Below are 26,371 nucleotides of genomic sequence, written 5' to 3' on the forward strand. Positions count from 1 at the left end.
AAAAAACAGTCAATGTGGCATGCTGAGTTCAAGTATTGTTTTTCTTCATGACAAAACTCCTCTGCATACTGCAGTATGCACTCAATGCCAAATTGACAGTTTCAAATGGGAGTAGTTTAACCATCCTCTATACAGCCCTAATTTGGCTTCCAATGACTATCATTTTTTCCCAAAAATGAAGAAATGGTTAGCGACATAGTGTTTTGAAAATGAGGAGTTGAAAAACTGTGTTACTACCTAGCTTAATTCACAGGTGGCAGAGTTTTATTATGAAAATATTCAAAAATTTGTTTACAGATATGACAAGTGCCTTAATTTGGATGGTAATTATGTAGAAAAGTAGCTAAAAGACGTATATAACAATTGTCTTTTTAATAAGAAATTGGAAGTTACTTTCCAAATAGCGTCTGTATAAAAAAAAAGTAGCAAGTTTGCATCAGATTTTGTGTCAACCTCAAAAAATTGGCAAGAAATCCTAATAAACAAGTAATGTTCAAAAAAATGTCTTGGTCGGACACAGATGCTAAAATGAAAGGTGTGTCTTACAAATACTGATTATGACAATGAACTAAGGGAACTCTTCAAAATGCTGCAAAAAATGTAATATTCCTTCATGAATTTTTTTTAAATGAAAAATAGTTAATCTAAAATAAGAAAAAGTTAAGCACCTATATATTTGTGTCTTATTTTTATATAATGATACTGGTGCTTTTTAAATAGAAGAGAAAAATGTTGGGCTGAGTTATGTTTGGAATTTATTGTATAAAACTAGCACAGTTTATAATATTATATTAGAAACAGTATTCAATGTTCTTAAGCACAAAACTTAACTTTTTAACAGAAAATACTGAAAAATTACCAAAAATAGCAAAAAATACAAAACAATCTGAAGAAACACACATGAGAGGGGGAGATAATGAAGAAAGGTAGGAGAGAAGTATAAATAAAGAATTTTTATGCTATTTCAATAGAATAAAAAAAGGAAACAACCAGTTAAACAAGTGTAAACTGAGTATGTCAAGTAAAAAAACAGCTTTATATATCATTTTATTACTCAACAAACCAGACCTTGGTAATAAATATTATGTTTCAGTTTCAGTCTGTTTTATATAACAAATCAATTTTTACTACTAAAATGATTAATTATGAGATTAAAAGAAAATTTACAAAACTGAAAATTTATTGTCTCTTAAAACAAAAAAAAAACCCAGACACAATTCAATAATTGGTCTAGTCCGAGCTGAGGTCCTCCATTCCTGAGTCAGAACTGTGTGCAGCCCTAATAACATGAGTGCATGAATAAAAAAATGTAAACTTCTAAAAGAATTTCAACCACAGCTAAAAAACCCACTTAATTACAGTAATAAACACTGTAAAAAAAAAATATATATATATATATATATATATATATATATATATATATATATATATTAATCAAATTAATTACAGTAATTGTCAACAAATTAAACTAGACAGAGACAAAACAGCTGACCAAATACTAACTAAATGATAATGAAAATATGATAATTTAACTGAATTACTAATAATTACAAACACTAATTTTACTAGTGAAATGGGTTTAAATAACATAATAGTCACTGAAAAATTAGTGTAACCACATTAATAATTTAATATTTTTGCTGATCAAAATTTAAGGTGTAACTTATACATTTGGTCCTACACAATAAGAACAAAAATTACATTTTTCACTGGAATCCCCAGTTAATAAAATCAGCATGGATTGAACAGAAAATAAACATTACACATTGGAAAGAATTAGAATAGATGATTGTGCACATCAAGAAGATATGGAAAAATCAGATGGTATGAAAATCATGAAAAACGGAAAAGTACAACAATATTTCTATTAAATATTTTACTAATGTATGGAGTAGTAACTATAAAATGTTTTTTTTTGTTAGAATGGCAAATTCTTGGATAAATTTATCATGAAATTATATTTCTACAGTGACTGTGGATTGCAACTGTAATTGAAAGAAGTATACTTTTAAATGCTAAGTTTGATTTTAATAATTAAAAAAAAAATGGTTTAATTTATCAAAATAAATTAATTCTTAAGTATTTATTCAAAATATTAGAATAAATATAATGGAAAGCTGTAATACTTTAAAAAAGGATACAACAAAATAAAGGTTAGCAATGCAATAAAATTCAAAAGAACATTTCATTTTATATAAATGAACTAAAAATATAAAAATAAAAAATATTTCAAACATTACCTCCATAAAAATATTTAAAATTTAAAGTGATGTATATAATTAACAATAAGAATATAAAATAAATATAAACCCGGATTAGAAAAAATAAATGTATAATGAAAAGTAATAAAAATAAAATGTAATTTAATATCACTTAATCTACTTCAATATATAAAAAAGTATACATACATATATATTAATAACTCAATATAACTAAGTAAAATAATACAAGATAAAATTTTATAAAAATAGTAGTACTTCCTTACCACTGAAACCACATGAAGGTTTGTCCTACTTGATAAAGTGAATAATATAAAGACCATAAAGCAGCAAAAATAGGTTTACAACAAAATTTTTGTGAAATAAACCTGGAAAAAATTATACATGAAAATAAGAAATAGACTACAGTTTAAAAATACATACTAATAGTACATAAAAAAAAACCGGCAGTAACTGTTCCATAAAAAAAAAGATATACTGTATTACTATTTTTAACCATTCAGTTAAGACAGTTTGTGAATAACCATTTACAAATAGTACCTACTCCTTTAACAATGATCTGAATAAGCTGAGTTAACTACTTTAGTAATACAAATCAATGGTTGAATTAACAAAAAATATAAATACTGAAAATTATCAATATCTCACAACACACATTTAAATGGTTTTAATTTTGCAAAAAAAAAAATTATTACATGAAATGATTATGAATAATAACTAATTATATATAAATAAAAGGTGTTCATCTTAGAAGAAGCCCCATCACTCAGCAGTTTATATTAAATGCATATTTTTGTTTGCATATACTGGTGTGAGATGGGTAAAATAATCTGAAAGATGTTGGTACAACTGGAACTGGAATGGGGAGAAGTGTGCCTGCACATTTCAGTACTACCAGTACGTGTCTAGCATTGGTTTTTGAACAAAGTTGCATAATCATGTGTTGTTGTTTGTTAAAATGCAATCAACTGTTGAATGTATATTCATGATGGAAACTTAAGAGATGAAATCTCATGTTTATGTGTTGGCAAACATTCAGGGTGAACCTGATAAGGTAGCATCAGTAAAAAGTGTCATTCAGAGGTTAGTTAAAACATTTTGTGAAACAGATTCTGTGTTAGATCAAAAACATGCACAATCAAGTCAATTTTAACGATGCAGGTTGTACAGGATATTAAAGCGGCAGTTACATATCTCTTCATAAATCTTTACAAAGACTAAGCTGAAAAATGGACATTTGACTACATTCAGCCAACACTGCAGTGAGAATTCTGAAATGTTATCCATACTGAATGGAGGTTTTCTATGAACTAACTACTGCTGATTATGCTAAAAGGGTTCACTACTGTAAAAGGTTCAAGAACTTCATTAGAGACAACATTGGCATTTTAGATCAAGTACTTTTCACAGATGAAGTGTGGTTTCACCTGGGTTGGGTATGTTAATCAACACCCATTGGGTTGGTCTAGTGGTTAACGCGTCTTCCCAAATCAGCTGATTTGGAAAGTCGAGAGTTACAGCGTTCAAGTCCTAGTAAAGCCAGTGGGTATGCTAATCAGAAATACCAGACCTGCACATTTTCTTTGGATTTCCCCTACACCCACAAAAAACAGTGTTTGGTGTGTAGTTTCAAGGCGACAAATAACAGGCCCTTTTAAAAAAAAAAAAACTGGGATGCTGCTTCCTACCAAGAAATTATCCAGCAGCTCATAACCTTACTGCAAGAGGATGATCATGACTTTTTGTTATTACAGGACAGTACCAGTTTCCTTACAGCTTGCTTTACTATGGAGATGCTACAGGATTATTTTTAGTGGAAGAATCATTCTTAACGGATTGTGGCCACGAAGATCTCCTGATCTGACTAGTCCAAACTTCTTTCTCTGGAGTTACCAAAGAAATTGTCAATAGGAGCAATCCACACACTCTGCAGAAACTGATGACAAACATTACCAATACCATTCAGGAAATAGGGTATAGACATCAAAGAAGGCAAGAACATGGTCAAACATGTTGACAAGTGCACAAAAGTGGAGACATCATTCTCAAAAACTTCTGTAAATTATTAAGTAAGTGTTAATAAACAATTATTTACAGACTAAATTAATGGATGGAGCCTCTTTTAGTTTGAACACTCTGTGCGTGAATGTGTACATTTACGTTTTAATATTTAAATTGATAAAAAAACATTTAAGCAGTAAAATATAAAATAGATGTTATTACACTTAATTCATATTTTTAAATAGAATTTATTTTCTGAGGAAGCTTTGCAATCAGTTTCTGTTTTTTATAATAATTAATTTTAAAAATTACATGTATCAGGAACTGAAATGAATAATTGATTATTTAAAAATAGCAATGTTCTTTTGTCAACACTAATTATTGATTTTAACTTCTGACAAGAGTGCTACTTATAAAAATCATTATCATAAAAATGTGGTGAGTTATGATGCATATCTTCATAAAAAAAATACATAAATATATTTTTTCATAAAAATAAATAATGAATAGAAAATATATTCTATTAGTTATTCTATTAGTATGTTTTGGATGTTTACATACAGTGAATACATAAAAATGAAAATTAATCAACATTTTTCCAAGCGAAAAATTCAAATAAAATTTTATCTATTAGATACAAGAGTAAAATTTGTCAGCATTATATTAAGTAGTATTTCCAATATATGATAGTCTAAATGAAATTATGATTGAAAAAGAAGACAAAGTAAAACAGCAAAAATCAAAAAGCTGTGAGAACAGAAATGTGCTGCCAACAGAATTGATTAAATGTTGTGGTGAAGAAGAATTATAAGACACTGAAATACCAATACAATCTACAATAGTGGGATGTTGAACTAAGATTTTTTTAAAAAAATTATTCTAATCCCCAAAGAGATTGGTGATGCAGCAAGTGCCCAGGTTACAGAAAAATGATTGATTATGCAATCAGCAAAGATTCTTCAAAAGAATGAATAAAAAAATTAGCAAATATTTAAGAAAAATAAAATGGATTTAGAAAGAAAAAACAAGCATCGGAATGTAATAAGGAATATTGGCGCATGATGTATACAAAGTGTTAAAAAAATAAATATATAAATTAGAAAATTATTTGATCATATCATAATGGTTAAACAAATGCAAATATTACAAAACTAGATAGAATGGAAAGACAAAAGATTAATTAAACAATTATATCTGAATCGGAAAATAGAAAACAAGGAATCCACAAAATGAATGGTTTGACCTAGGAGAAGTTATGGTTGATAGGTTGAGATGAAGTTGATATTCAATAGATGATTTCAAAATTAGATTACTCATAAGCATATGGAATGAGAATGAATGTTAAGCAAATACAGTAATGAAGATAAGAATAGGAGAGACAATAAGCCAATAGCTCTACAAAAGTAAGAATAATTGAACAAGCAAAATAGTTTAGATAGTTAGGCATGATGTTAACAAAAAACTGTATAAGTAAAAATGAAATAAAAACTAGTGTACATCTGCGTGGATACGGAACATGAGCACTAAAAAAAATGGGAAAAAGAAAGGTTGGAGCCATTTGAAGGAAAAACATGAAGAGGTAGGAGAAAATGAAGAGACAAGAGTAAAAACTGAACAAATTATTAGGAACAACAACAAAGTTAAGATTCATTTTATTAGGAAAGTAAAATATATATATAAGAATGGCTTTAATGACATATTAATTCATTACTTGTTTTACTAAAATTAGAAAATAAAAATTGTGTAAAAGAATGTAATAAAGGCCTTCTTTTACACACTCTGTAATTATATAATCCTGCAAGATTATCTTTATTACACCTACAGTAAAATAATTTTGCAAGTACACTCATAACGTTGGTACTATGGACTAAACAGGGGAAACATCGGTCCAATAAAGCCGAATGTCTATAATACAGTATCAACAATTACATTACGAAAGATGGAGGCAAAAATACAGTACTGTACTTTTAATCAAGCACACTATTCAATCCAACAATGTAAAGTACCTGTACACTTTTAAATATACACTATAATACAGTAAATTCAACATTTATTTTTTATTTAAAATCATATTTACCAAGGATGGTAAAGAGGAGGTGTTGATATGTTGTTTTCATATAGTGGGGCCTCAAAAATTTATTGTTAGTCACCGAAGCTTTGCAGCTGCTCAAGATATACTACTGGTTGTAGGCTGTGCTGGGTAGTTTGAAAAAGCTAATTTTAACTGTGTACCACTTTGAAATTGTTTTTTAATTATGGCTTCTCTAAGAATTTTGAGTTTTCCATAATGAACACTAATATCTCTATTCCTGATGTATTCGACAAACTGTAACACAGTGTCCATACAGCTACGCACCTCTGATAGTTTTGGCAATGTCACCAGCATCTCGTCTTCCGTGTCACTGCTGCTACTCTCCTGGGTACCAACCACCTCCACAACAATCTCTTATCTGAAAGTATCTAGTATCCCGATCACTCTCATTTTCATCCAAGTAATCTTGAACATCCTGTCCAAGGTTATATGTTTTCCACCTGCATGCTGTAGCACACTGTGAAAGTCAGTGGCTTCAAAACCCTTGAGGTCATAATCAGGCTCAGCATCAATTAGGAGTTTCTTCCAGTTATTTACTAAGGTAGATATTTTCAGATTTTTCCATGAATTAGCAAAGTTAAATATGACAGACTTAATGGTGTAATTTCATATATTTGAAATGTGCCTAGTTTCTTGGTGTCGTTTTCTACATCTCACTCATTCTCCTCAGTAACAATTAAAACTTCATTTAATCAGCATCGTTTATATCTTCTTTTATAGGCACTGATGATGTTGCCTTGATCAATTGGTTGGATGAATGATGTGTTATCTACAGGCAAATACATAACAAGAATTCTGCCATCAGCACTTACAAACTTGTCAGCATTGGAATGAGCAGGTGCATTATCTAAAAGGAGAAGAGCTTTTGTATCACGAGTGAAACTTACAACAATTCCACCTGGTACCTTCACACTTCTAGTACAAAATGCTTATAAAACCACTCAAGAGATAATGGAAGCATTAAACTAAGCTTTCTTGGTGTGAAAATAATGATCTTTTAATGCATGGGAGCAAGTTGATTTATCAACTACCAACTTATGTTGGTACATAGTGTGAGCACAACAGTGTCAAAATCCTTTCCTTACAAATTCTCTTTCCCTTACACGCCTGAGTATTATTAGGCAGGGAGCATCAAAATAAGGCAAGTTTCATCAGCATTGCATAAATGTCACATTTGAAGACCTTTCTTAATCAGTTCATTAAGTTTAATTCATTAAACCTACGCACCTGCTGAATCTGCACTGTCAGCCTCACCCCTCACCTGTACATTAGGCAGTCCACACCTGTTACAGAAATGCCACAGCCAATACATTTTGCTGCACAAATTACTTATACACAGCTTCATCTAACTCCTTCTGATTATCAACCTTCATATGCTTGTTGGCTGCTACAGAACCAGACTTACTTGAATATCCATAAACAAAATACTTCATAGCATGAACATCTGAAACTTTTATTTTACACCATATTCCTCACACACCCAACTTTCTAATTTTTTTATCAACTAAGCTTCTGTGCTACTGTTAAATTCACCCTTTTCCTCCAGACAGCGTTATAGAAAATTATAATTCAGAGTACATTAAAAAAAGGGGCAAAATTCATGGAGCAATGAGCTACCATGTTGTTACACTGATGAAAACAACGCAACTGCCTGCCAACTAGTGGTCAGTTTTCGAAGCAGCAGCTCAGGCCCAGTGTTGCAACAGCTCCAACCATAGCGCGTGAGACTTTTAAATCGAGTCAGCTGCTCCAGATTTTGTCTGCTGCATACTGAAGTACGAGTGTAAAATAAAATTTCTAGGAATCTCTGAGAAAGTAAAGACACATCTCAAAGATCTTAACTTTTTTGACTTAAAAATAAAATAAAGTGAAATTTTTGATTTTATTAAATAAAATAGAGGGCTTAAAAGAGGATTACAACATTAAACATGTTTACATAAAATAAAAAATATCACATTTTAAGCTGTAATGATTTATCTCATTCATACCCTGTAAATGACAGAAAAATTCCAATAAGTGATAAAACATCCATCATGTACTCAGTATCAAGACCTATATATGGAGCCAACCATAATAATGTTGGTTTCATATGCATTTTTGCAGCTAAAGTTGTTCCTTCCTTAGCATCCAACTGAGTTCGAGCAGGTAATACTCCATTATTGCCATAAAGGCCTGCAAAAGCACAAACAACATTATTAAATCTATAACATGTAAATTAAATTTGATTATTAGGCCACTCTCCTACCCTCTGAGACAGAGACAGTATGAAAAACAAAAATACTCCAATGATATGATCTACATGGTCTGAAAATTCTCCAGATAAATGAAATTTAAAAAATATGACTTTAAAGTGAAAATTTTAATTAGTTCTTTAAATTTTGAGTTTCTTAAGTAAACACAAAAACTTAAATTGCAACAGAGTTCAATAACTCAAAAAATTTTTTTAGCAAAAAATAATTTCATTTTTTTTATAATCATTTACTTTATACTGAATTTTTATGCAAAATAATGTATAATTTTAAATTATTCTGTTATTCAAACTATTTTATAATAACAATTTAATGGAAAACCTTGAATAAAAATAATAAATAATATTCCTGCTTCCAGTTTTAGCTGTTCATGTTCATTAGCAATCTGCTCATGCTATTTCACTGCATCTTTATTATAAGGTTTATTGCCTTCGCATTTCTTGGAAGTGATTTTATTATTATACCAGGTAAGATTCTTACTTATGACCCTTTTTATTAAAAAAAAAAAAAAATCAAATACACACTTCTAAAAATTAAAATGCTTATAAAAAAAGACAACAAAAAGTTTTCAAAAAGTCATACTTTTCCATTTCTTTAAAATCTAACCTTTGTGATTGACAGATTAAAGTTTACCAAGACTGTTTTTAATTTGGCGGTGATTTCTGAAAACAAAATTTAAAGAGTAAGAGTACTATTTTTTTTTTTAGTTTTCTGTTCATTTAATTTGTAAAACATTAATTTTAGTTTAAATCTTTTAGTTTTATTTAAAATATAGAAAGATCTACAAAAATAATGCTGGTAAAAAGGAACACCACCCACAAGTAATTGAAAATGAAATAAAACAAGCATGAAATAAGGAATTTAAAATGGGCATTACTTTTTTATTAAAATTGTTAAAACAATTTTTTTTTCATAAAAAAATATACACAACAGGCCATATATTTATGGGAATATCAGTAATAAGCCTTACATCATATCACTATAACATTAAAAAAAAAATTCAAATTATTTATACGAACAATGTAGTTGTACAGGTTTTTTTTTTACTAAAAAAAATCCTGCCAGTCTTTCAATTCAGTCTCTGGAAGAAATTTACAACAGGACCATCAAAGGAGATTCCTCAACAGAAAAAAAAAGTTGTCATCAAACATGTATTTAGTAAGAATTAAAGCGTAAAAATTCACAACAAAATAAAATATTCACTTCAAACTGAGTACAATTTTTTTTGTCAATTAAAAAAAAAAGGAAAAAATCTTGTACAATAGAAAAATTCATAGTTGAATCAAAATATCTTCTGCAAAGATGTATATATATTTGAAAATGGCTGCTTATTAGACAGAACAGAATTTTGATTTCAAGGATAAAAATAAAATTTATTTTTAGCTACTATTTTTACTCTGCACAATGGATCAACAATTACACTGTGACTGGCTTAGAAAAATTTTTATTTTCATGGGGTTCTAAATAACCACAAATGTTAAAAAACAATTCTATCAGCATATTTTTCATATTTACTTTGCAATACCTTGATTACATAATTTATTTCTAGCAATGTATTTGTTAAATGACAAGTGGACTTTCTGGGAAAAGGAACTTTTAAAATGAATAATTTTACAAGAGTTCACATATGTATATTATTAGATGATATCATTCATTATTAAAATATACGTTCTTTCACTCCTTATAATTATATTAATAAAACTACCAAGTTATATGATAAAAAAAGAAACAAGTTATCATCAAATTTAGTTATGAAAAAATTTTCAATATTTTTTTCTTTTTATTAAACATTTTATGATTTTTTTCTTTAAGATAAATATTTTATACTGCATCCCATTTTGCAGACAATAAATTATGAATATTAATAGATAAACAGGAAATAACCAATTAAAATTGATAATTACGATTAAAACGGCGTCCTGAGGGGCAGTTGAGATGATAAAATTAATTATTACAAATTACTGATAGAAAAGAGTATCAATATACTGTATATTTATTTATTTATTTTTACCTAAGGTTCTCATATTGATTTAAAGCAGTTTTTTTTTGTTGTCATTTGACTGGTTTGATGCAACTCTCTAAGATTCCCTATTACTACTACTATTCCTTCTACTATTAGAAGGAAGATTAAAGAAAAACATTAAAGAGCACTAAAATTGCTTCCTTTGCCCCTATACTTTTCCTGAAACCAAATTGGTTTTCTCCTAACACTTCTTCCACTCTCCTCTCAATTCTTCGGTGCAGAATTCTAGTTAAGAATTTTGATGCATGGCTAGTTAAGCTAATTGTTCTGTATTCTTCCCATTTATCTGCTCCTGCTTTCTTTGGTATCATGACTAAAACACTCTTTTTGAAGTCAGATGGAATTTCCCCTTTTTCATAAATATTACACACCAATTTATATAATCTATCAATCGCTTCCTCACCTGCATTGTGCAGTAATTCTACAGGTATTCCGTGTATTCCAGAAGTCTTTCTGCCATTCAAATCTTTTAATGCTCTCTTAAATTCAGATCTCAGTATTGTTTCTCCCCTTTCATCCTCTTCTTCCTCTATAACACCATTTTCTAATTCATTTCCTCTGTATAACTCTTCAATATATCCACCCACCTATCGACTTTGCCTTTGGTATTACATATCGGTGTACCATCTTTGTTTAACACATTATTAGATCTAATTTATGTACCCCAAAATTTTCCTTAACTTTCCTGTATGCTCTGTCTATTTTACTAATGTTCATTTCTCTTTTTACTTCTGAAACTTTTCTTTAATCTATTTTTCTTTCGCTAGTTTGCACTTCCTGTTTACAGTATTTCATAATTGTCGATAGTTCCTTTTACTTTCTTCATCACTAGCATTCTTATATTTTCTAAGCTCATCCATCACCTGCAGTATATCGTTTGAAATCCAAGGTTTTCTACCAGTTCTTGTTCCACCTAAGTTTGCTTCTGCTGATTTGAGAATTTCCTTTTTAACATTCTCCCATTCTTCTTCTACATTTTCTACTTATCGTTTTTACTCAGACCTCTTCAAAAATCTTCTTTACCTCCTTTTCCTCAAGTTTCTTGAAATTCCACTGATTCATCCGACACCTTTTCTTTAGGTTTTTAAACCCCAATCTACATTTCATTAACACTAAATTATGGTCACTATCAATGTCTGCTCCAGGGTAAGTTTTGCAGTTGACGAGTTGATTTCTAAATCTTTGCTTAACCATGATATAATCTATATGATAACTTGCAGTATCACCTGGCTTTTTCCATGTGTATATTATTCTTCTATTATGATTTTCAATCTGGGTGTTGGCCATTACTAAATTATACTTCTTGCAAAACTCTGTAAGTCGGCCCCCTCTTTCAATCCTTTTGCCCAGCCTGTATTCACCCACTATATTTCCCTTCCTTGAATTCCAATCTCCAGTTATTATTAAATTTTCATCTCCTTTTATGTGTTTAATTGCTTCATCAATTTCTTCGAATATACACTCTACCTCATCATCACCATGGGTGCTTGTAGGTATTTAGACATTAACAATCGTCGGTTTAGGTTTCGATTTGATCCTTATTACAATGATTCTATCACTATCCATTTTGAAATACTATACTCTCTTCCCTATCTTCTTGTTCATTACAAAACCTACTCCTGCCTGCCCATTATTTGAAGCTGAGTTAATTATTCTAAAATCACCTAACCAAAAGTCGTTTTCCTCTTCCCACCGAACCTTGCTAATTCCTACTACATCTACATTTATCCTATCCATTCCCCTCTTTCAATTTTCTATCCTACCAACCTTTTTTAGACTTCTAACATTCCACGCTCCGACTCGTAGAATGTTATTTTTTAATTTTCTGGTGACCTCTTCCTTAGTAGTCCCCACCCGGATATCCGAATGGGGACTATACCTCCGAAATATTTTATCAAGGAAGGCATCTCCATCATTTTTATATGAAAATGCAGAGCCATATTTTCTTGGAAAAAAAGCAGTTGTTTTCCATTGCTTTCAGCAGTGCAGTAACCAGAGGATTGAGTGATGTAATTTTAAGTCGTCCTCACGTTCACCCTTAACAACTACTGAAAGAGCTGCTGCTCTTTTTCAGGAATCATTCCTTAGCCTGGCTCTCAACAGATACCTCTCCGATATGGTTGCACCTTCAATCCAGTTATTCTGTATTACTGAGCAATTAAGCCCCCTCACCAATGGCAAGGTCTAATGATTCATAGAAGGAGATAAAGCAGTATTTAATGCATTATTTTCATAAAATAAGATTAATGTAGTTTTATAAGATTAATGTAGTTTTAAGTTCAAACTAGATTAATCTGATACTTTACATTATTTGTCCCAAACAGTTTTAAGGCAGGGATGCTTGTGAACATCACATGGTCCAATTAATGGTGCTCCAGGATGCTTTAATGACGTTCACTATACAGCATGTGCATATTTTAAACAACATGAAATATCACCTGCATTTCACTGGTCTTGAAAATGCTGCTATGCAACATTTTTGGTTGGGTCAGAAGACAACTGAAAACAGTTTTAATTATTTAAAGACTTGAATTAATGTATCAACTTCAGTTTTGATCTGTTTCATCAGCTTTTTGTGGCCCAATACATAAGGTAAATATTTTTTAACTTAAAAAAATTAATCATATTTTAATAGTAAAATTTTAAACTTGTTTAGTTTTATGTTTCTTTTTAAGTTCAGGAAAGTACAATAATGCACTTGTAATAATGCATAATATAATAATAGTTATGTGATAAAAAACAAGCAAGCATCGATTTTTAGTTTATAATTTTGTAATAAATTGTTTGTTGGAAATATTAAATTTATTTTAAACCACTTTATAGATATTGTCAATAAGATAGCAATTTAAATCTTTAATGAACAGCATTTCTAATTAATTCACATTTATATATTGTTCAAGCAGGGTGATTCATAATCAAATCATTTGTAATTTGAAGAGAAGGAATCTTTACCTATTGTTTGAAACTGGTTGTTTGTTAATAAAAGCAATATTAAAAATATTTATTTATTACTTTGGTTCAGTTATTTGTAATAATCAATAATTCTGCATTGGTGACAAACAGTGTGGAATCTAAGTACTGTAACCCCTGTTAATATTAAAACTGTTTCAGGTAGGAAGGTAAAACTTACAACATATTGTAAGAGTCAATTAACTTTTCCTAATAGAGGTGGAACTGTATATCCTTGAAAGGCTCCAGAGGGAAAATCAAAAATTTTTAAGCAGCAGCACCCTTTATGACACCTCATTTAAAAGCCTCATCAAGATGAGAAAAACTGGCAAGAATAGTCACTATGATGTTCCAATCCAAGAGTTATGGAAAGGTTGGGATTCATCTAATGAGAGATTATATAGAATGTAGTCTGTACCAAAATTTTCTTCCAAAGGTGTAAATGATTTTAGAAAAGTTTATTTTATTTAAAATCTTACAAATGTCCAAAATGTATTCTTTCTACTGTGTGCCAACTAAGTATAAAAGGATAACACTCCACTGTTAAAATACGGTGCACTTGGAGGGCAAAATTAGATGAAGTCCAATCATGTTGAAACCACACATTAGAAAATCACTGTTAAAAATGTTTTGAATTTCTAGAATGGTAAGTTATAGCATAATTTCATATTTGGCTGCAAATTCCATTAAAGAAAACAGGCCCAATCACTTATGGACAAACATAGCTGTTCACATTCACTAACTTTGGCAGATACTGAGTATGGATTTAATGATCCAATTTGGATTTAAATCTGACCAATATGATGACAAATAGTTTGTGTTGTCTTACCTTGCAATTTAATATGAACACAGCCTCATTGTTAAAAAGTATGTTACTTAGAAAATTAGAATTTGCATTAACATTGTCACTATAATTCAAAATTTGATTGCAATTAAAACCATGCCTATTAAACTCTAATTACCATTTGTAGTTCAATAGTATCTGTTTGAATTTTTACCAATCTTGTCATTCATATCTCCATGCTTTTTAACATATCTGATCTCAATCTCTCACAGCACAGTCATCCATGTCATTATTACCACAAACACAATTTTGTTCAAACTAATCTTAGAGGTGAAACTCCACTTGCACAAATAATACTGATTCTATCTCTCAGAAATAAAAATGAATTAAAATATCTGGTGGTTCTGATTGTTAAAGGAATCCTTTAAACATCCTTTTTCCGGTATCCTAAGGATACTGAAGGGTGTAAATTAAAAATGGGTCAAGCCATGTTCAATGAAATGTTTCTCTTAAATTTTGGTTTTATGAGCACTGCATACAATCTCTGCACACTGTTGACATTTTGATTCAAATAGCTATAGCAGTCAGTGTAAAAAAATATATACAGATTTCGTGCAATGTAAAACACTTTGTGAAACAGAATAAAAAAACAATAATTCGTATCACCACCAATCAATAAATAATATAATAATCAGTATCAGATTATAGTAATAACTCCCAGTATCACATGTATTAAATAAAACCATGTGATGACATGTTAATAACTAAGGTCTACAGCAGATTATTCTGTAAAAGTATCTATATACAATCCATTCACAACATTTAATAACATTAAAAGAGGAAGATACATTATCATTATTAGATAATATATCTATAAAAAGAACAAAACGAACCAAAAAAATAAAACACAAAATAAATATTATTAAGAGTACAATTGAAATAACAAAACAAACTGCACAATACAATCAGTGTACATTATAAAAAAAAATGTTCAAGAAATAGGATAAAAAATTCTAGGCATTCCAAGTTAATGAAAAATACTTTATAAAATGATAAACTTTGATAGAGTTCAAAAAGAGTTAAAAGTACAAGCATTAGAAACAATATATATGAGATTAAACAAGTTCAGAGATTACTCAAGAATTAAATTAATCAAACCAATACAAAGGTTAATAAGACAACTTCTAAAATATCAAAAGTAAATAAAAAGTAAAATTAAATTGAACATTTGGAAACACAATGGTTAACTCACACTACCCAAATAATTTTTATAATATTTATTGTGATATGAAAAGTTCATATATTTAAAACTATTATGAATAGAATAAGGAAATTATTCATAATAGTTTTATAATTAACATATAATGAATAACGATTTAATATAAAGATTTAAAATTTATTTTGTCAAGTAAAATTTATCTAGAACTTAAAATGCGGACTCTCAAAAAGGGGAAAACAAAAAATAGGATTTAAGAAAATAAATATTTCATTAGTTTGAAAATAATTTTTAAAAGTTAAATTATTGTTCATTTGGTTTGGGATTTATTATTTAAAAAAAGAATCAATACTTTTCATTGAAAACAAAGTTACAAAATAATGTTCTTAACAAAAGAATTAAGAAAAATGATATATTTTTAACAAAATTTAAATCTTTTTAGGTAAGGGGTACTAATTAATATCTTGAATTAAATTTAAGTGGTTGTGTTATTGAGGCTTTTCCTCATTTTACATATTTTAAGGAAGATGAGATGGGTGAAATAATAGGTGAATAATTTTCATGATAACCCCTACCACCTGTTGTTATAAGACCAAACAATAATCAAATTGTATATTTTCATAGCAAATTCCATTCTACAATTCAAACTACCATTGATAAGTAGGTGAATAACTTTCATGATAACCCCTACCACCTGTTGTTATAAGACCAAACAATAATCAAATTGTATATTTTCATAGCAAATTCCATTCTACAATTCAAACTACCATTGATAAATACTACCAGTAAATAAATTAAAAATTTTTTTGTAAGTATTAATGAGCACTTTTTTAAGTAGTGTATTTAAACAAACCAATTCAATTTGGTTGATACAAAAGCCAAGTTTTAAAAATTGTAAAAGTACTTCACCAAAATGGAAGTAGGATATTATTCACGAAAACCAAATCAAGATCAATCAAGCTGCAGCACTTATGATAACTGGAATAAAACTTTTTTTTCCTGTTTAGCCTCCGGTAACTACCATTTAGATAATACTTCAGAAGATGATATGTATGAGTGTGAATGAAGTGTAGTCTTGTACATTCTCAGTTCGACCATACCTGAGATGTGTGGTTAATTGAAACCCAACCACCAAAAACACCGGTATCCACGATCTAGTATTCAAGTCCGTGTAAAAATAGCTGGCTTTACTAGGACTTGAACACTGGAACTCTCGACTTCCAAATCAGCTGATTTGGGAAGACGCGTTCACCACTAGACCAACCCGGTGTTGTGTTGACTGAACTGAAATAAGACTTGGGTTACAACAAAGACACCCTTACTTTTGTGCGAGTTCACTATGAAACTTTATTAAATAGAAATGAAGGAGTACATTATATAATATGATTACATTTCACAATTATTAAGGTATAGCTCATTTTCATTATTAAATTAATTTGTTTTAAATTATCGTTAACTTTTATTTTGTAATACAGTAACATTTGGTTAATATTGAAATTCTAAGCATATAAGCTAATAAAGAATAACATACACTAAACATGATTACCTATTAAACTCACTGGCCAGTGGCTGTTGTGATTAACATGCTGGTTTCTATATCAAAGGTCTCAGGATCAATTCCCAACATAGGCCTAATATTTTTTCATCAATCATTTCTTCCTTGTTAAATTGCATGCAGAAGCACATCTCAGGATACAATAATAAAATTACAATTAGAAAGATCCCTCTCCCTCAAGCAAGAAGCTGAGATCTTGCAAAATGATTTCTTCAGATCAAATTATTTTTCACCACAGCTTGCTACAGTTCAATAGAGAAGGTTTCATTTTATCCAAAACATTCATCCTTCTAACCGACAGCATGTTGAATGAATGAATGGAATGAATGATGAGCTTGCACCTTGAGGGTTCACTTAATCATCAAGCCAATTGCACACCACCTCACCATTAATGCTTATAATTATTAATATCACATGCATACCCCTCCCAAAAGTAGTACTAAACCCAGCAAGTGCAATCAGCAAACACCTTGCTGGTATCCAAGGTGTGTGGAATGTTGGAAAGTCTGAGGTTTTCCTACGGCTAACAATAAAGAAAAATGAGGGAAGGTAATATAATTTCTTTATGTAATTAAGTCTAGCAGCCTGAAGAGGAGTAACTGTAAACTTTGTTATATATTTATAAACTGTGAATTAATATTATTATCTGTTAAAAAATAGTTGTTTTGTGTAAATTCTTACAAGCACATGTTTTTCCTACAATAATATTATACTTCTTACATCATAAATTACAAATTTCTAGATAGAGTAGCTTTCTTTAACCCACCAGGTTGGTCTAGTGGTGAACGCGTCTTTCCTAATCAGCTGATTTGCAAGTCAAGAGTTCTAGCATTCAAGTCCTAGTAAAGTCAGTTATTTTAGACTGGTCAGAATGAGATTAGTCGGTGACCTGTTCACATCTTGAGTGTCTCAAATTTCATCCGTGTTTGGAATAACTAAGTTTTAGTTAATAATATTATATTTGCAAATTTTTAAATCAGTTAATTTTTACATTATTTTCAAGTAATTCACACAAAACAATGGAAGAACTATGTTCCATAGGAATTTATGTGAATGAAGAGTGTCATAAAACAGTGAATGTTACAGTGACAAAAGAACTAACTAAAATTTGTCAATTTTGTGATAAAACCAACAACTTACTTTTTTATGTGTTTGTAAACATCATGGAAAAAGGTTTCTGTCAAAATTCAGTCACCTGTATGGGCAGTTTTGTGACCCTTTGAGAACTCATAAAAAAGTAGTTACAAAAAACTTAAGACAAATAACATTAGAGCAAGCTCTTTTTAACAAAATTTTCCAAATTAAAATTTAGTTCCTGGAAAGTCTCTTTCTTTATATTAACCGTTTTCAAAGTATTTTTTCTCAGCAGAACAAAGAACTATATGAATGTGAAGATCAAGAGCAATACATTACTCCACATCACAATACTGAACAATTGGGCATGGATCAAAGATCATCAGCATTAAAATTTAAAATAAATGAGGTATCTGAAAAATTAAAAAAGAGTCTTGAATTGTGTTTTGACTCAAAAGTTTCTGAAAATTAAAATCCAGCCCATCTTATCTTCACATGAATATGATGATCTCATTTTAAATTAAAGTGTTTACAAAAATAAACCAATATAAAAATAAAAATGAATTGAAAAAAGATGTAAGCTACTCATTGAAATCTCAGTTTGGGTAAGTTTTACAAGCATTTTTGAATCAAAATTGTATTAGAGTATTGGTATTGGTTAAGTTATTAAACTACAACCTATCATTAATAATTTTTAAAATATTGAAAACGTTAACTTCAACAACATAGGGACTAAATATAAAAAAATGTAAGGCGCAAAGAAGACAAGAAATCGCCCCTTGGAGTTCTTATTTAGCGAGTCAAAATGGTATTGCTTTTAACAGGTTTTTCATGATTTTTGAGAGGTTATAACTTTTTTATTAATACAATACAGATGAAATTTTTTTATTTGCCATAAACATCTACAAAAACATTGCAAGATGTGCAAATTTTAGATTTTTATCACCAGCCCCATCAGAGTTATTTAAAGCCAATATTTGAATTTTTTTTAATTCTAATAATTTAGGGGTAAGTATATCACCATTAATATTATTTATGGTAAAACTACTAACATATACCTAAATACAAAAAAATAATTCAAACTGTGCATGCCATCCCTGCCTCTTATTAAAAAAATTGCCAAAAGTGAAATTTCATGTTCAACTTTGGTAATTTTCTAATAGAAAGAAAAATAAATCACTGGGCCATTCTTTTACCCTGATAAAATATGAATAAATTGCCTTTTTGTTTCATACTTCTAGGACCAATAGTTTTTTTAGTTATGATTTTTTACGTAAAACCTTACAATCACAAAAATAGGTGTGCACACTGTAACCGAAATGACCGCCACAGGTAAACTGCTTAAAAAAAAAAATTGTTTTAAGGTCCTGAAACATATAGTTAACAAGTGGGTAAGTTGCATTTTTTTTCGAATTGGTCAAGCGACCAGCTTATGTTTTTTGAGATACTTCAAATGGATTGCCCATCTATAAATCTTATGGTTAATGTTACCATGGTTAAAGTAAAATTGATAACATGTTCCATAAGATAAATTATTACATCTATTAAGAAGAGAGAAGATATACAATTTTGAAATGAGTTTTTTAAACGTAACACAAATTTAATCTAATCTATGTATATGGGACAGAAAATAAGACTGTTGTGGCAACCTGAACAATAGATACTTCTCATTATTCAAAATGACAACCATTGTTAATAATATGTATTACATCCTCAGCTTAGCAGAAAGATGAGGAAGTTTTAAGCGTGGTTAGATAAAAATCATACATAAAATCATGATACTGAAAAATTTCTCATTTCTCTTATTACCAATGAAGATTACCTTGCAATCTACTGTAACTGTAAAGTATATTTATACAGCCTCCCTTTTATAAATAATTTTTGACAGAGTAAGGCAAGGTCTTTAACTTTATCTTTGATATTTCACCTGATTTTAATAAAAGTTTAGATATCCTCGATACTTGATGAAAAAAAGTATATTTTATGATTTTCTTTCCTAAAGACATTGTGAACTATTTATTAAGTGACTGTACACTGGGCATATTTTGATTGACCCACTCAATTCACTTCATTTAATATTATTTGTGTTTTAATAGAACTGTAATTAAATTTACATTCAAAGAAATAGTGTACACACCTTTATGAAGTTGTCTCCACTACTTCCAGTTAATTTTTACCAACTGACTTCCATACATCTTTTATCATTTGTTTCAAAAGGGCTATAATAAATTATAATTTTTGTTCCATTTTCTTTTTAATTTTCATATATTTATATTTTTCTTAATACTTTACCTTAATAAATTTGAAAGTAACAAATTTTGTTCATTTTTTAAAATACATATATGCAAATTCTGTATATTCACGATGTATCAGTTTAAATATGTGAAAATTTAAGTTATAGCAGCAGAAGTGATAGCAGTACTTACGTATAAATGCCACCGCAGCAACAGCTTTATTTAAAAATGATAATAATAAACCAAACTTAACCTACATTCGCTTCACTCGCAGGACTAAAAACAACAGGGTTGTTTTTAGTCACATCGCAACTACACACCACAGCTACAGCTTTATTTAAAAAGAAAGTCGTCAATCGGATTTCGGTGGAAAATGGGCCGATATAGAGTTTAACATAGATTCAAAAGTCTCTATTTTCTTTCACCTGATGCTGTGTAAGTTCAACACCCGTGTAAGTTGAAGGTGCACTGTATAATAAATATATATATATATATATATAAATTTATATAATAAATAAATATAATTAACCAAACTTAACCTACACTTGCTAGTCAAGATTAGCGAGTGAAGCAAATGTAGGTTAAGTTTGGTTAGATTATAATTTTTAAATAAAGCTGTAGCTGCGGTAGCGTTAATACGTAAGTACCGTGGTAGCTATATAAAAATAAGACCCAAATCAGAAATCTTACAAAAAAAATTAAACAATTTTCCACAACTGATACAGAATAAAATCTTAAAACCATTTATTATACAGTTCAATTTGTTAAGTTTGGTATACAATAAGCATAATTTACTGTTAAAAAAATTATTTATATTTTGATGTTAAATTATATTTTGATGTTAAATTATATTTTGATGTTTTATTTGCAAAAAATAAAAATTCCAGTAATCACTATTTACAACTCATTCATTAAAAGTGAAATATTTATGGTCAAAATCCATTATATGCTCACAATGCTTAAACATTCTTCTGTGGACTAGATAGTTTGTTAAACAAAGTTTTTTTAGTTACTGCTCTAAAAATGACTATGGAGTAAATGTTTCAAGTTCTTACTTTTCAGTTATCCACCTGCCACATATTTTTCTTTTCCAACAGGTTCAAACTGTAGTTGGTCATTAGATGGCAGTACTAAAATACTATATTGAAATATAAAAATAAATATAATCTAACCAAAATTAACTTAACCAAACAAACTTTACACTGGTCAAGATTAGCAAGCGTAGGTTAGTTTGATTAGATATTTATAATTTTATTTATTTTCTTATTTCAATATAGCATTTTAATATGCGTTGTGGGCACATAATGGATTTTGACCATATGTATGAATAAAATTAACATAAAATACAAGAAACTGTAATATGCATTTGATACAGCATAACTCTAACTTAAAAATTGACAAATTAAAGAAAATTTTTAATACAACTTATAATATAAATATTGTCCAGGAATATCATACAGAATATGACAGACCAAGAAGATGAGCACAATATAATAAACATTTCAATGTAATGTTAAACAATGCATACCACTACCTACATACCTAACTCTACTAGTTAAACAATTTAGTATATAAGCAATTTTAAAATCATGAATGACAACTGAAATAAATTAGGTGTTTATAACCTGAAATTGGTCTGGCATCTGTACACACACTAATCCTGCTGCTGTTTTCAAAATATTTGTAAATATATTTCAAAACCAACCAACCAATATCAAATCAACTAATACATTTCCAATAAAAAGAATTTCTTTCAACTAAATCTCTATAACAGATATAATGAGGAATTAACATTTTAGATCTCGGTGAAATATCTCAAGATTCACCAACAAAATATTAACTGAATATCCAGGTTAGTTAAAAGATGTTATTTTACAACTGACAAATAAACCAATAACCAACAATTAAATATTTACTAGTTTTAATTTTAAAATAAGAAAGGCATCAGATTAAATAAGAATGTAGCAGTTAATACAAATTAAGTTCAAATAAATTGAACTCCAATTAAATTAATCACACCATTATAAATTTTACAGTAATACTTAGATGCTCCATTTAAGAATAACTGCACAACTGTCTCGAGAGATTAAGCCATAAAAATAATAATTATATTCACAATTTTAGTACTAACTAAAATGTAGTCAAAAACAGAAACTCTAGACATAAATATATTATTCTAGTAAACTCAAAACACACCTAAAACAGTTTACTTACCGGGAATTTGCACGTACAGGGATGTAAATGCAAAAAGGTAAACAATATTCATACACCTTAAAAATAAATTACGCGTATATCTTATGTCCGTCATTTTCAAAGAAAATGAATTACATAAGAGCAAAATAACTTCACAATCGCAAAAATAACATAGACGCAACTAACAAATTAACAAGAAGCAACACACACGTACAAGCAACACCCCCACTACTAGACCCACGCTAAGGTAGGGCTACCAACAATCACCTAAAATAAATATCAATCGATTTAGTAAACAAAACTGACAACTTATATTCTTTAAAACAATGTGTATTACAGTTATTATTATTTTTCTTTCTGTATTACAATTGTTTCTTCTATTCTTTATATCCCGAATACAGAAAAAGGTTGTTGGCGCAAACTATACAAATAAACAACGTAATATAAATTTATTTTAAACATAATACAGATTAATATAAAAAAATTAGTTTTATGGGTGGAGGCATCCATCAGATGTATAAAAGTCTTTGTGAATTAAAGATAATCTTTTTTAATCGGGTTTCATCTCTGAAATCTTTTATTATAACCAGAAATTCGTTTTTTTAATATCCGCCATATTACAGGCGATTATTGGAAGAATTAAAAAAGGAATAATATTTAAACGTAAGATAAAACTATATTGTGAATTATATTTACATAAATAAAAACAATTTTCTACATATAGTAATCCATTATCGAAGTAGGGGACAGTTAAGATTTTCACTGTGAAAAATGAGTTACTTTTTATATTTTATTTACCATAATAACAGTGGGTGTTTTTATATAAACAGCAACTTTAAATTGTAAAGATTCTATTTGTATCAAGTTGCTAGTAAGATGTAATTCTTTTAAAACAAGCATTTCTTATCTGAACAGTACTCTAGTTATCAAAAATATTCATAAAGCTTTGTTATTTTACTATTAGCTCAAATAATCTTATCCCAGTGTGATATTAAAATAGATGGCATCACCATCTATTCGAAGCAATGTCATTTTAATGCAAGAAAGATGACCACAATAAAAACTGTTTTTATCTCCAAAGTAATAAAACAAATGGTATACTGAGAAAAGGGTGCTATTGGAAAATTTTGGCAATCACAGGACACTAATTAATTACAGTTGCTACTATTTTTATAGAAGGTGAATTTTGTAGCAAAAGAAAAACTTCAAAACTGACTGTGATTAGAAGCCACCTGTATTTCAGTCTCACATCATTTTTTTTTTTTTTTTTTTTTATTTAATTAGTTGGGGATGTAAAAAATTGCAAGAAAAATAAATAAATTTAATAAAAAAAGTTCTAAATCATTTTTTGTAAAAGTTTTTGTATTCTTGAAAGCCCCTCATTGATTCAGTCATTACAATTCACCCAGTGCAGATAGATTCTACCTCCAGTACAGATATAAAGTTGTTTTTTTCATGTAGTTTTTCCAGGAAGGTGTCTGTGAAAAGTAAGGAAAAATGATTTCAATTAACAATCACAAAGGACTAAATAAAGTTGGGACTGAAAAGTTTGAAAGATTTATATTTTTTAGTATTATCAGATAACTTAATAAAATGTCCGCTTAAAAATACTATAGTCCAATGGTGCTTAATTAAAATTTTTATGTACACAGAAACAAATACATAATTATTTTTTACTAATTACTTTCTCTTTCACTCTTCCAGTTTGTTTTTGAACAGATTTGGCAATCAGCCCTTGCTTTCCATCACCTTCTGATCACTACTGAAAAAACAACTAAATCACTTTCATATACCTTCCACCAAATAAACTAGAAAAGGGAACGAACAAGGAATGTTCCATACACATGCAGAGTAAAAAAAAACTACCTTCCACCAGCACACCAGGATTAGAACTGTGAGAGTGACAGTGCTTTCTCTTCCTCGCAGCCTCACCTACAGCTTCCTATGTGAGCATGTGCACAACAACCAAACACCATACCGCTGGAACTGTGAAGTGCACATTTCCATACAGAGAGTTTTGTATCTTTTTCATAATCTGGGGGATGACATTAATCTTAAGGATTATACATTGCACAAGTATAAAGAAAGATTTAAAGAAAAAAGGACTCATTACATTTTGTGTTATTGATAATATCAAGTGGAAATAGGGGGTGCAGCAGTTCCACAGTGTCCATACATGAGCTGCCAGTGCTGATTACTTTTACCTAGCTAACTATACTTGCTCTCTTTGAGAGCTCTTATGAATCAGCTAACAGCTGATTTAACTAAAAACAACAATACATTATTAACAAAACCTTTAAAAAAAGCCAGCTTAATACAAGAGCATAGTTTTGATGAGGTCCCAATCTGCTGGAGATATTATTGGTGTTACAAATGCTGCAAATTTTTTTGGATTGTTTAGAAATGATACCACAATTTAAGCTACTGTGAGTTATACAAATCAAGAAACAGCACTTCAAAAAGAAAAATACAATGGTCAGACTTTTACTAAAGATACATCTGATAAAAAATTTACCATAATTGTAATGTTGTCAGCAAGGTTTGAATTTTTGATTAGTACATTAAGATTTGATGACAAGTTAATGTGGCTGCTTGAAAAGACATTGATTCTCTAGCACTGATTTGTGACATCTGGAATCAGTTTATTAAACACTGCCAAGTGTATTACATACCTGGTGCCTACTGTTGTATTGATGAACAGCTCCTGGCATTCCGAGGGAACTGCTAATTTCAGATGTATATTCCAACATTGGAGGACAACCTAGAACCATTTTTTTTTTTTTAGAAATTATCATAACGTATCCATGGCAGTTACAGAAATATTGCAGTAGTTCAGCTCTGAGCCACTTTTCAACAATATGCTCAGTAAGCATAACTTAACAATGGTTGGAACACTGCGAAAAAACAAACCTCAAATTCCAGCAGAAATGTTACAATTGAAACCAGCATGCATAACAATGTTTGCTTTTGATAATAGTATCTTTTGCATTCAAAGAAAAATAAGAACATAATCCTCCTGTCCAACATGCACCAGGGTTACTCCATTCAAAAGAATTCTAAGCTATCGGAGGTCATCCACTCCTATAATCAAATCAAAAGGTGGAGTTGATTTATTGGACCAAATGTCTGCTCAGTACTCTTGTAGCAGAAAGACAAGAAGATGGCCACTGTGCCTTTATATGAGATGTTGAGCAGTGCTTGTCTGATTGCATACATAATCTACAAGGACAATTATTTTTTGTTTATTATACAAACTCCAGAACCCAGAGTGGAATTTATTTTTACTCATATAGAGGACCTAATGAGGACCTTGGTTGATTCAGCAATTAGAAATGCCTACACTTAAAAGAGGAATCCACCTTGCCATAGAGAAACTACTTGGCCACCAATTGTTAATGCAGCCAGAAGCAGGATCGGAGGGCCGGAAGGTGCTGCATCTGTCCGCAATCCAAGGACATGAAAACCACTATTCGGTGTGCTGAATGTAAGATGTTTGTATGCAAAAGACATACTATATCAGTTATAGTATCAATTATAGAGATGAAAATTAGTAAAAAAAATGTTAAAAAGTAAGACATCGTTAAAGTTTTTAAACATATGTAAATTCTTCAGTATTATTTTTTCTTTACTACAAAATGTTAAAGTGGGATGTAAAATAACTATTAAGTAACTTTAAGCAAACCAACTAAATAGTTTTTATATTCAATAAATATTGATTTGAAATATGTAATATTATATGTATTGATTTGTCTTTTTATTCTTGGGCACTCTTTAGCCCAATG

General features: G+C 29.5%; 1 protein-coding gene and 1 pseudogene across 1 annotated transcript in view; one reads left to right on the forward strand and one right to left on the reverse strand.

Moving 5' to 3' along the window:
* LOC142322078 (lipase maturation factor 2-like) overlaps positions 1–22,818 on the reverse strand; it is a 73,952-nt gene extending 51,134 nt beyond the window's left edge. Inside the window, exons 1-3 of the mRNA XM_075360729.1 lie at positions 22,611–22,818; positions 8,301–8,484; positions 2,486–2,587 (exon numbers count right to left, since the gene is read on the reverse strand). Of these exons, the coding sequence (XP_075216844.1) occupies positions 2,486–2,587; positions 8,301–8,484; positions 22,611–22,704 (380 nt within the window). The 5' untranslated portion in view covers positions 22,705–22,818. The remainder of the gene's footprint in view (positions 1–2,485; positions 2,588–8,300; positions 8,485–22,610) is intronic.
* Positions 22,819–24,916: 2,098 nt separating this feature from the next.
* LOC142321222 (uncharacterized) lies at positions 24,917–26,162 on the forward strand (annotated as a pseudogene).
* The last annotated feature ends 209 nt before the right edge of the window (positions 26,163–26,371 follow it).

This window comes from Lycorma delicatula, chromosome 3 (genome assembly GCF_047948215.1).
Source record: "Lycorma delicatula isolate Av1 chromosome 3, ASM4794821v1, whole genome shotgun sequence".
Lineage (NCBI taxonomy): Eukaryota > Metazoa > Arthropoda > Insecta > Hemiptera > Fulgoridae > Lycorma > Lycorma delicatula.